Source organism: Perna viridis, chromosome 2 (genome assembly GCF_037379345.1).
Source record: "Perna viridis isolate PV_CMFRI_1.1 ecotype Kerala chromosome 2, ASM3737934v1, whole genome shotgun sequence".
In the NCBI taxonomy this organism is placed as follows: domain Eukaryota; kingdom Metazoa; phylum Mollusca; class Bivalvia; order Mytilida; family Mytilidae; genus Perna; species Perna viridis.
The window spans coordinates 22,091,902-22,104,819 of record NC_142446.1 but is presented as its reverse complement, the minus strand read 5'-3'; the positions used below and the strand labels follow the sequence as shown (position 1 = coordinate 22,104,819).

At 33.0% G+C, this 12,918-nt stretch overlaps 2 protein-coding genes and 1 long non-coding RNA gene across 3 annotated transcripts in view; 1 reads left to right on the top strand and 2 right to left on the bottom strand.

Annotated features, from left to right (window-relative positions):
• The window catches only part of LOC148624062 (transmembrane protein 196-like), a 321,118-nt gene that overhangs the window by 257,667 nt on the left and 50,533 nt on the right, over positions 1-12,918 (bottom strand). The gene's annotated exons all lie outside the window — the stretch shown is intronic.
• On the top strand, positions 1,824-12,385 carry LOC148624064 (methyltransferase-like protein 27). Its single transcript, XM_088566525.1, has 5 exons — positions 1,824-3,989; positions 4,407-4,889; positions 7,182-7,320; positions 9,235-9,327; positions 12,105-12,385. The coding sequence occupies exons 3-5, from the start codon at positions 7,233-7,235 to the stop codon at positions 12,290-12,292; spliced, it is 369 nt and encodes a 122-aa protein (XP_088422651.1). The 5' UTR covers positions 1,824-3,989; positions 4,407-4,889; positions 7,182-7,232; the 3' UTR covers positions 12,293-12,385.
• LOC148624065 (uncharacterized) lies at positions 10,344-11,843 on the bottom strand. The gene is made up of 2 exons (XR_015919604.1): positions 11,770-11,843; positions 10,344-10,523 (listed from the first exon to the last, which is right to left on the bottom strand). It is a non-coding gene; the product is annotated as an uncharacterized LOC148624065 (long non-coding RNA).

The following is a 12,918-nucleotide window of genomic DNA, read 5'->3' as shown; positions in this document are numbered from 1 at the left end:
ATCGTCGCACAGTCTAGGCGTAATAGTTTCCACCACCTGCGGAATGAAAGCTACGAAAAGTTTATTATTTAAATGAATATTTTTTGGCATATCCTGTGTCACTTCGCTTAGGCATATATTGATGATATAAATTTTAGACAGTCCTCGATTCGGTATATATAGCATTCAACACGAACATGATTCCCTTGCCATATAGTCCATGTGCTGGGAGGGTCCACCGTGCACCCCCACTCATCAACCAAAATATGATTTTCAGCTACCGCTATACCTCCTATTTACGAATCATTTTGACGCCAAAAATTAAACTGAAGCATTTTTTTTATGTTTAGGCTACTTTCTATACCTCATTGAGACAAAAATCTGTTTACATTTTTTCATTCTTCGAACTTCTACTTTCTACAAAACGAGAAAAATTGATACATGTATCAACATGTACATGTAGTCCAATGTCTCAATTTTACAATGGTACCAAGAAAGTTACGGTAACACTTACGGTTTTGGAGTAAAATGAAAAAAATATGTACTTCTACCCCACCGAAAAATCGCTTAAATTGACCTATATTTCAATGTCAAAACCCCTATGGCATTTATGCTTCAGTAAAAGATGGCGTATTTGGTATTTTCTGTTTAATAATGTTACAATTAATACTTCAGTTTATTTTTTTTGGCAACAAAATATTTTTAAATGGGAGGTATAAGGCTGAAAATCATATTTGGTTGATGAGTTTTGGGGTGCACGGGGTTTATCTCAGCCCACGTACATTCCATACACCTAGTCTTCAAATGAATGGGGTAAAGGTTGCTCGTTTGATTCTGTGTATAAATTGTTATCAGATTTCCTTTGTGTTGATTGTTCAATTTCTCTGTGTGTTAAAACTATTAATTATTTGATTATTCAAATTATGTGTGCTTATTAATCGAATTTTGGGTGTTGATTATTTGATTTCTATTTGTTGATTATTCGGGTTATGCTTCTGTTGTCGATTATTCGATTTATGCTTCTATTGTCGATTATTTGATGTTTGTATTGTTTGTTTGTTGAATATCGGATTTCTGTGTGCTATTCAGTCGATATCAGTGCGTTGGTTATTCGATTTCTGTGTTGTTCACTCGAGTTCTTTGAGTTGATTTTTCGATTTCTGCTTGTGTTTTTCATTCGATATCTGTGTGTTGGCTCTTCTATTTCTCTGTGTTATTGCATTCGATTTTTGGATGTCAGCTTTTCGATTGCTTTGTGATATTTATTCGATTTCTGTGTGTTGTTCATTCATTTTCTGTGTGTTGTTTATTCTATTGCTGTGCGTATGTTTTTCTATTTTTTTAAGTTGATAATTCGATTTCTGGAAGTTGATATTCAATTTTTGTGTGTTTATTTGTAGATTTCTGTGCGTCGGCAATTCGATTTCTTTGCATTTGTTTTTCGATTTCTGAGTGCTGATTATTCTATTTTTGGATGTTGATTATTCGATATCTGTGCGTTTGTATTTCGATTTCTGTAAGATGATAATTCGATTTCTGGATGTTGATTATTCCATTTTTATGTTTTGTTAATTCTACATCTGTATTTTGATTATTTGATGTTTGTGTGATGGTTTTTCGATTTTTGTGTGTTGGTTATTCGATTTCTATGTGCGTGTTTTGTTTTGTTTGTTTTTGTTTTTTTCGATTTCTGTGCGTTTGTATTTCGATTTCTCCGTGTTGATTGTGAAACTTTTGTGTGCTGTTATTTCGATTTCTGTGCGTATGTTTTTTTTATTATATCTGTGTGTTGATTATGAGACTTTTGTATGTTGTTCATTCAATTTTCTGTGTCTTGATTTTTCTATTTCTGTGCGTTGGTTATTTGTTTTATATTTGTTGATAATTCGATATATGTGTTGTTAATAGAGGACTTTCACAGTAACTTCCGTTCCGGAAAAGTTCTTCAATTATATCGAGGTCAGATAGGGTTAACAGGCGTAAAATCGGGAGACATTACAATGCCAAGCTAAGTTAAGGGAACAGAACAGAACCTTGAATCGATTACTAGTGATACATATATCTTAGAAGCATTAGAGGTATTTCCATGTACGGAAACGCATAATTATAACTATTCTTCCTGTCTTTGTCTAGCATAAAACGGTAAACCATTTCCCAACAGAATTCGAAGTAAAGTCGTCTTTTCTATTTGTGTTCATTTCTCTTTACCATCTATGTTCTTTGTTTTTCAGATATTTTTTCGTTATGGTAGTTGGCGTTCATCTTATTTTCCCTATATGTAAACGAAGAAAAAAAAATGATAAATTCAAAATTATATGACAGCTACGATTCATTGAATTTATCTTCATAAACATTAACCACGGAAATAAGTACACAGTAAAATCAAGACTAGAATAAATTGCGAGAATATTTACATTCAGGGGTTTATAGTATATCTTGTTCAAATTAAAAAAAAACGTATTTGGAACAGCTATGACAAGTAAAACTTTAACACAAAACAAAATTGGCTTTAAGTCGAAACATATTGGCATAATTATCCTTTTGTCATATGATTTACTGTTGTTAGACTGTCATCGATTCAGTGATCATCTCCTTAAGTCATCACATACACGGTTCCCTTGTTATAATCATGTTCCATATCCCCCTTATTTTTGGTTTATTGAGTTTATGCCGTTTTTGCGTGTGTTGTTCTTTAATTTTCTCTGTGTTTAGAACACTGTAAAAAGGGGCAAAGTTGGCTTAAATACATTGTTAAAGGGTTCGGTTTTTCAGCAGACTTTTACTCATTTTTGTTAAAGTTTTGATTTTTCATTTAAATCATAAAATAACTTCATGAAGTGTAATTCATATTATGTTTTAAGAAAAATGATTTTTAAGGATCTAAAGGTGTAAATAAAATAACTGTTTACTGTGTTCATTTGTATATATGACATGGTAGTCTTTGGAAGATGAAAGTTCCTAGTGGTATTAGTCGCTCAGGCCAATTTACTTACTATACACCAGAGACCTTTGTAGGTACTTTGTAGAAAAAATGTTCCTCCGTAAACATAGTTGTTTCAAGCTGTTTAAATTATGAGTTTCAAGCTGTTTAAATTATGAGTTTTTTTTAAATTTCTTGTTTTTGATCGTAGTTGGCGTTCATCTTATTTTCCTAATGTGTAAACGAAGAAAAATAGTTCTGGCGATTGATTTTGTTCGTATAAATTGAAATACAAATGTTTTTATGAATGATACGGTTCAACTAATTTAACTACAAATTCATAAACCACGAAAATACGTTTACTTGAGTCAAAATAAGTATAGTCATGACTAGAGTTATGGCGAGGATATTTGCATTAAAGGGTTTATAGCATATCATTTAAGATTTGGAACAGTGACGTTAAAAGGGTAATAGAGAAAAATAAGACTTCAACGCGAATCAAATGGATGCAGGTACTTGATCATGCATGTAGCGTGCAACCACGCGTGAATATATTGATGGTAACACTTATGACCAAAAGTTATCGGCTGATAATAATAAGGTGATTACATAACCATTAAATTGCCGTCAAAATTTTTATACCAAATAATGATTCCTTTTTCATGATGTCAATTGGTTGAAATTGTCAAGAGTCACAATTTGCTGTAGTAGAAAAAAATATTACCGTCGGTATCAATAACGATATTAACAAAATCACTTTTTGTTCAGAAAGTAACTACAGTAAAGCCTGCATAGTTCAGCATGTATTGTTTTGAAATGATTGGATTTCATTCCATTTGTGGTAACAGGTGGTAATGTACAAGTTACATTATTTAAAATTATTTAAAGCTTTCTAGATGCTCATATGGAAATCCTAACCCAAAGCATATTATGTTGTGATTTTTCGCTTTAGCCTGAAAGTATCTCTCGCTGATATTTTATATTTTATCAAAAAGAATGGCTGAGATTATTGGCCGACTTAGAGGTGAAAATCTAACTCCTGATGAAGTTTGCAAAGGCTATGACGAATGGAGCAAGAGCTACGATATAGGCAAGTACCCTTATGAATAATTCAGATGGTAGTTACTTTTGAAAGGGAGCGTACATACAAAACAACATGATGACCTGATATGTATATATCAATATTAAACTTTTTATTATGATTTTGGAAACTAGTCTGAAATCAGAGAGCTGATATATTGGTATGTAGTGATTTCTAATTTCAAAAGCGAAGGATCAAAGATTGATCCTGAAATGTACTAAATAATAAGGCTTACTATTCTTTCAGTTTTTTTCTGCTGTTTTGTGTAATATGCTAATCACGTTGACATAATATCCAAGACAAAAGCTGGTTTTAAATGGGGTTGTTCTTCGATTGACAATATTTTTGTTCTACTTACGTTTATTATTATGTGTTTATTATATTAAAAATTGCACATAAGAAGTAAAGTAGATTTTAAAATTGCAGAGGTCAGGGCTATGGTAAAAACGCATGTTAAAACATCGTTAGCGACTCTTCCTTAACCACGAAATGGATTTTAATGGAATTTTATAGGAAGGTTGGGTATGATATGTAGATGAGCATGAAGGCAAATGTTATTCTATATGTTGATGATACAGTTTTATCTTCGGAAACTGCAGAGGAATTGCAACGAAAACTGGAATTCTTTTGACAATTATTGTGATTTGGAATCTGTACAATGAAGACTTAGACTATTTAAGTTAAGTAAACTTTTGTTTAAAAGTTAGCATTTTCAAGTTGGATCGATCTTCTGGTTATATGTGATGAGTGGAAGTCATTGAACAATGTAGAATTTCAGACACTAAAGATGACTTAGGATATGCTGGTTATGAGAATTGCTGTGATGTTATTAACAAGTACTTTGGCGAAGATAAAGAGAGAATAGCCATTTTTGATGTTGGTGCTGGGACTGGTCTATTAGGTGAAACAGTGGGTATAATTTTATTATTTTTGTTCTTAGTATTAAGCACGACGTCGTGCATAAATAACGTACAATAAGGAAATTCAACATAAAACATGTCAAGGTATGAAATACAACACTAAATGTTTTGATTATGTACATTATAATTCAATAAGAAGACACCTCAATTAGCTCTACATTGTTTATGAAGTTGCTGGTCATTGAATGAATATGTATAAATATTTTGCCAATTTGGATGTAACATTTCATAAACTTGTGACTACAAAATATACGAAGTATAATACATGTTTTTTTTTCCTAAGTATTCGGGCAATAGATCTTTACTTAAAACGAATCTTTTTCTGGTAATTTTTTGTATCTTTTGGTTTAAAAATGTAATGCTTCACTTGTTGAATTATGGATATTCATTTCAATATAAATTCTAATAAAAAAACACACGTTTGGTTACTTTTAGTGCGAGAGTAATCAAGGGAACCAAGGTTATAGCGGTAATCAAAGGAATGCAATCCAGGGACAAAGACCAGACATAGAAAACAGACATACACAACAAAGAACATACAGTAACTAAAATCATACATACAAAGTAACAAAAGCAAATGATCAACTCGGTCTCCACTAAAAACTGGAATCATGGACCAGGTGCACCGGTAGGGTAAGCGCCCTCTGCTTTTATAGAAACACCCACCAAGTTGCTCATAAAAAGTCAAGTCCGGGGTAGACAAACGAGGAAAGGAAAACTATGACCCGTTGAATAAATTAGTTTTCATGGTGCAGATGGAGACACCACAACGATCCACGAGTTCATGATGACGACCATAAAACTTTTGTAGTGATGCTAGAATTCTAACAAATAGGCTTCTATAACAGGGTTATGTTGCTACAAAATTGAAATCATCACTACGGAAGTCCGAGTCCGAGTTGCTCATTTGCTTTTGTTGCTTTGTGTGTATGATTTTGGTTGCTTTGTGTTCATTGTTTTGTGTGTCTGTTTTCCATGTCTGGTATTTGTCCCTAGATTGCATTCTTTTTGATTACCGCTATAACCTTGGTTCCCTTGATTACTCGTTTATATGGCCGAGTGGTCTAGAGCGCTGGACTTTGTGCAGGCTGTGTTGCCTTAGATGTCACAGCGGTACGAGTTTGCGTACGACCATAAATTTGCCTTGCAAATTCGACAGTTCTAACATCGTTGGGAATTTTTCAGACCCTTCTATATAAGTACATTATCTTCCCTGTATCAATTTGATCCGATGGAGCATTGTAGCGAATAGAGTCGTCACATTCTGAGACGTTTGTATAATATTGATTTGTTGCGACATGCATCATTAATTTGATCCTCTATCCTACATAATAAAACCTTGTTGAACTGCCCTGTACTATCATACATCGTATACTAAGTTAGAGCCTTAGATTAATCCTACGAGGAGGAATGACCCGGTCAGCGAAAGCTATATTTTATATAACCTAGCTGGCCGAGTGGTCTAGGGTACTGGACTTTGTGCAGGGGGTGTTGCCATAGATGTCACAGCGGTACGAGTTCGAATCCCGCGGAGGGAACGACCAAAAATTTGCATCACAACTTTGACAGCTCTAACATCTTTGAGAATTTTTCAGACCCTTTTATATTATATCGCTGAAGGAGCGACCAAATTTGCATCGCAAATTTGCATCCTTGTATTAACATACTATGTTGATCCTCGCTGTGCATGCTATGTATCTACGTGGTAATGTACTGGCAAGTAAGATGGTAGAGTTGCCTCACCCCATTAAACTTCTTATATGTATTATATACTTGGTGTGGCTGTATTTGTATACTGTTACAGATCCTCCATTGTTTTACTCGATACCACCAGAGCAGAGGTTGTCCTATTCAGTTACATCATGTGCTAATGTTCGCGCTTTAGATTTACTTACGAGGAAGTATCATTCGGTTAACGAAAGCTGTATTTTATATAGCCAAGTTGGCTAAGTGGTCTAGAGCGCTGGCGTTAGTGCATTCGGTGTTGCCATAGATCTCAGAGAAGAGAAGGGGGTTCGAATCCCATTGAGGGAGCGACCAAATTTGCATCGAGTTGGGGTGTAGTTTAGACTTGAATATATATATCATGCACACCATACACCAGTGCTCTGGATATTTATCTAATTGTGCTTATTGGTCTGTTTCTCAAGTTTGATACCAATTTTACACAAAAAGTTTTATTAATTGAAAATAGTGTACTAGTTATTTCAAAGCAATATTCACAGTAACTTATTATGAAAATTCAATTTGCGTCTCAAACTATTTATGTTGAATATTTCAGTTAAAAAGAAATGGTTTTAAGATTATTGACGGAATTGACCCTTCTCGGGGAATGCTAGATATTGCAGAGAAAAAAAATATATACAGAACGCTGTACTGCAGATATTTTACGTCAGAACCAACAGATGTGCTAACAAATGGTATTTCTAGAATCATTAATGTATAGATCAAATTCAAATGGAAACCTCAAATTTCAATGATTTTTTAAGTAAATTTTGTATGACTTAGGGGTAATTTTGATTGTGTTATCCCGCTGTCATTGAATCTATCTTTTACCATAACTACCTCAAAGTAAAGTTTTGCTATTTTTAATTATCTCATTGCAATAATAACCATAACGAAGCCCAGTACAATTTTTTTCTAATATGAAAATATTATGCATTTTTTTATTTATTGTTCTTTTTTTCTATCAGAAATTTAAGTTATAAACGATCGGTCACCTTTCATTATTTGGTTTTGTTTTTACAAAAATGGAGATTTAGACAATAATCGCAATTCATGCTCTGTCTTTGGTAACATATATAAGGAAATTTTTTTCAAAATAAAAAGATGACGTGTCTTATTTTCTCATTTTTTTTATAGATTTTAAAGAGTACACAAAATCTATGAGTAAAACTTATTGAAGTTGCTTATTGAAATTCGCTTACAATAGGTTTTTAATAATGTCTAAAAGATAATGTGATAGGTGATTCCAATGTCTTAACATTACCATACCCCTCGTTTTGAAAGTGCGATATACATTATAGTCATCATAGTGTCCTTGCGTCCGTTTACACGAACTTTCTGAACCTTTATCGGATCATATGGTTTAAATACAAATGTGTCAAAACAATTTTCTCTGCAAATATATTTGTCAAAATATCGCATACTTTTGATATATGTAGTTATCATAAGTATGCGATGTTTTGACATAGGATTTATATTTGTATGCCAAATCGCGGAAATCCATTCAGACTCGAGCGACGTCAACGTCCTGCTTATATATGAATACAAAATTTTAATAACAGTTTCCTCTGCTTTATATCACAGCCACTTGATATTTTGACAGAAGCTGTATATGGTTATGACATTTTGTGTGATTCAATTTTGAAGCGACATCAAATTTCTGTTTTACGACTTTGTTTAAATCATTATCATATGATTTTAATACAAAATTCCCAAAAAGTTTTATTTGTAACTACTTATCACAGCCACTTGATATTGTGACAGAAGCTTTATATGAGAAAACCATATTGTAAGGTCAATTTCAGGGTAAAGCAACATCAACTTCCTATTTTGTTGCATTCAAAATTGTCATACCGTCTCCACAACAACTTTTTATCACAACCACCTGATAATGTTTCCCCATGCAAATTCAGATTGAAGTGAATTCCACTTCCTGTTTCACAACTTTTTGTTAGCTTTTTGTACCATTTGGTTTCATGAGTTTGGACACTGTATCCTTAAATGAACATTCCTCACAATTTTTGTTCTAGTAACATCTGTGTAGATATCACTAAAATTAAGCAGTACGAAATATATCAATATGCATTTATGGTTGCATTGCCATGAAATGCTATGGATTCAAATATAAAGATAAAGGTTGCTGTTTTTTTTATTTCATGTCACACCTACTAGAATGGGGGCATTACATTGAAATCAAGGACACCAGGACTTGAACTGTAATAAAAAATAACGAGTAGTTAGGGATTATAGACAACGCGTAACACAGAAATATTCAAAATAATGCATTAAAACAGAAGCAAACGAGTTACCTGGGCTGCAAGAAAAACTGGGAGCATGGACCAGGTCCCATGTTTTTACTACTCACTAATAAAATGTAACGTCCAAGGTATACGAAAGAGGAAAGGAAATCTCGTACTGTTTTGGTTAACTTAGTTTTAACACCATTTTCTTTTTTTAAGTTGGTTCTAATTTGAATTCTTTTTACCTTACATTATGTAAAAATACGGTATTAGTGAGGGGAACATTAGCGTTTGCATCACATTAAAACATTGTGCTAGGAGCTCTGGCATTAAAAGATGTGTTTATATATTCATATATGTTTTAATTAGATATGTATGATATTGTTACTTCCTCTGGATGTTTGAATCCCGGGCACCTACCGTATGATTCTGTTATAGAAATGGTTAGAATTACTAAACCAGGTAAGATTCCAATTCGTATATTCTTTCACATATTTGTTCCAAATAATACGGGCATTTGTACAGCACACGAATGGTCTGGGCAACCAGATTCTTAAAAAATGTCCAATTAGACCTGAATATTTTTTTCTCTTGTTTTATTCTGAATAGAACAAATTGGGAATCGAATATATATCCAGATATTCATATGTTCTTGAATAACCGCTTTTTACATAAAAATTGTTTCTAATATACTTTGATAAGCTTTGTAATTGAAATATTAATCATAGATATCGACAAAAACAGGACAATACGCTTTGACAGGCGATGTAAATTCGTTCGGTAGCTTTACTCTGCATGTTGTAACCGCTCATATCTTGTAACTTGTATTTATGTGAAAAATAGGATAATTAATTGCTTATTGGAATTCCAAAATATTCATTTATTATAAAAAATGTTTTTGACTAGAATCAAATTGATTAATTTCTTTATCACTTAGTCAATATAGCTACTATAGCCGGTTAATCCTTAAGCTGTGTAGAATTGTTGGGTACTGGCACGTGTGTTGCGCAAGGCATACCCAAATAAGGTGATGAGATAAGCCAGCAATCGCTGATCAGTCAGTTATCTGTTTGTGTATTTTTCCGATGTAGTAGGTATAGTTTCGCTTTTTACCCTTTGACATTAAAGACGCTCTTCCATGGAAACGCAAGTCATCTGATCAAAATTCTGTTTCCAGATTGGCCATATACTGATAACTTACTAGTGGGGTTTGGAAAATTGAAATTGCGTGCCATGCTTTATTTCCTGATGAAAATTATAAGTAAAAAGAACAAATTTTACTGCGTCGGCAATCTTTTTTTAAAGATAATACTTGTTTTTAATAAGTCCCATCTAATTAGCATATATGCCTTTTCGTGCATTGTGCTTGTTTATTCACCTTTAACGACCTCAGCTAAGACAGTTTTTTCAACAGTGTAAATTCCATGAACAGATCGTAAACAACATGTTTACCATCGCTTCGACAAAAGAAAGAGCCGTTTAGAGGCTAAATATTCATTTTCGGTATGGTATAATTTGAACAACAATTTTTAAAAGACTATAGTTAACAGAAGCCCGTAAATATTTTGAATATTGAATTTGACAACCATGTCACGATGTCGGTTGAATGCCGCTATTTGCAATGTCGATTTCGGGTGTCAGTTTTACTGAATGAGAGCCTACAAGAAAAAGAAACTATTAGTATATTTCATATAGTTAGGGATTATAATCATATGTATTAAACATTGTTTTTCCAGAATTTATGGATGTGTAAAATGGTACCATTCACTCACAAACCTGACATAAAAGTCATTATTTGTTTTGTGAGTGAATGGTCCGATTCTTCACATTGATAAATGCTGAAAAAACAATGTTTAATCCTATATTAGTAATTCATTAGAACGGACGCGGTAAGTAAGCTTTGACTAGCTGCTTAGATAGCACATCTGGCTTGTGCGTTTCTTGTTTTTGTGGTTCTTTTTTGTTTATTAGAATTCGCAAAAAAAAACAAAAAAAAAAACCGACATCCACCCTTATTTGTTATTTCCATTTTTGATCGCCATCTTTTCATTATATCTACTTAAAATTTGTAATTTGCCTTATATGTACATTTACGGGGCATTTTATAGCCCCCACCTTTGCTTAATTTGTCATTTATTCAACTTTTTCAGTCTTCTTTACCATTTCATTTTTGCTATGTTATCTAATCTCACGTTTTATAACATGAGATTTGTTATATAGTGATCAAGAGAACCAAGATTATAGCGGTAATCAAAGGAATGTTATCCAGGGACAAAGACCAGACACAGAAAACAGATATACACAACAAAGAACATTAAGTAACTAAAATCATACATATAAAGGAACAAAAGCAAATGAGCAACTCGGACTCCACTGAAAACTTGGAGCATGGACCAGGTGCACTGGTAGGATAAGCGTCTTATCTTAAATTATCTTAATCGCAAAACTTTATATTTCATTTAAGCAAATATAACGAAGTCTCCTTGGTAGGAAATTTGAAACAGGGATGTGCTGTACGAATCAATAATTTTCGAATGAGAATCTAAACATACAATATCAATTTTATTTTACTAAAATTTCTTTGGCCGACAAAAATATAATTACTCGTGCCAAGAACTCGAGAGAAAAAAAGGTGCACGTCTCGCGATTTCGTTCAATCTAGGTTCTTGGTACTCGTGATCATAATATGGTGATTAAATGTTTCCCTTTTATTATCCAATAATAATTATAAGTACTATCCAGTATATGCACATAGTATACGCTCGTGCCTGCGTCTCATATGCCCCAATGCGTGTATGTCCGTTCTCTGTTTAACCGCTTGCCAAATTCTGTGCTGTCTTGAATACGCCTAGTGTATTGATGGGATAAGATTGTAAGTAATAAATCATACTGCTTCATACTTACAATGGTGTTTTTATGGCAACCACAAAAAGTAATGAATTTTCGTCCATGTTTTCTTAGTTTCGCATATGTTCTCCTACTTTTGCCTTACTGCGATATGTTGTTTTAGGCCTAAATAAGTGAAAATAATTATAAAGAAAGATTCGTCATTTTGTCATTGAAAATAATTCTACATCCTGCAAACTGAGCTTAATTGACATTTCAAGATACGCATTATATCAACGGACTAAATAAGCCTTTCATTTCAGTTGGTTTTATATGTATTTCTGTACAATTGTTTCTTTCGTGTTTAGTTGGTTTGACATGTGTAATTGGACGATTGATTCTTTCATGTTTAGGTGGATTGGTATGTGTAACAGGAAGATTGAATTCAGTCGAAGATTCTCAAGAGTACGCAAATTTGATACCTCTGTGTGACAGACTAGAAAAAGAGAAACAGTGGGAAAAACTGGAGGTGTGGAAATACAGTGGATATCACACCAAAGAAGATGTTACAGGAATTATGTTTGTATATCGTGTTTTGTAATGTAATGTTTACTACATGCCATACTCTTTTCGCTGATTATATGTGAACTGAATGTGAATGCAAAACGCATCAATAAATTATTGCAATACGTTATTCACTATTTCTCCCAATCTAAGCCGATAGTTAAAAATGCACGTGACTTTTCAATGGCGGGAATTTAATCACCGGACGGTAATTAAATTCCCACAATTTTACATTTTCAAAAGTTTCTACAGATTTCGTTGGAGAAACCGATTCTATCACATGTCAAGTATAGCATATTGATCGTGAATGTCCTGCAAGTAAATGATCGAGAACAAAAATATTTTAGGTTTTCAACAATTTCGACAATTCTGCAACTTTTACAGACTTAATAAATTTTCGGTCTATTGTTCCCTTTAATTTCATAAAAAGTTTAAATTCATGCCATCTCATTTTTCTGTTATAGACTAGTATACATATACTTTTGAAAATTACTGCACGCGACAACGAGTCTTAAACTGTCTTTTTCGGTAAAATATACTATACGGGCAACATACATATATATATCCTCACCCACCAAGCCATCCAATTTTGTTGGAATGATTTATTAGTATCGAGAAGAATGTTGGGAAAAATTAGCAAATATTAGCTAGGAACCCACGTTT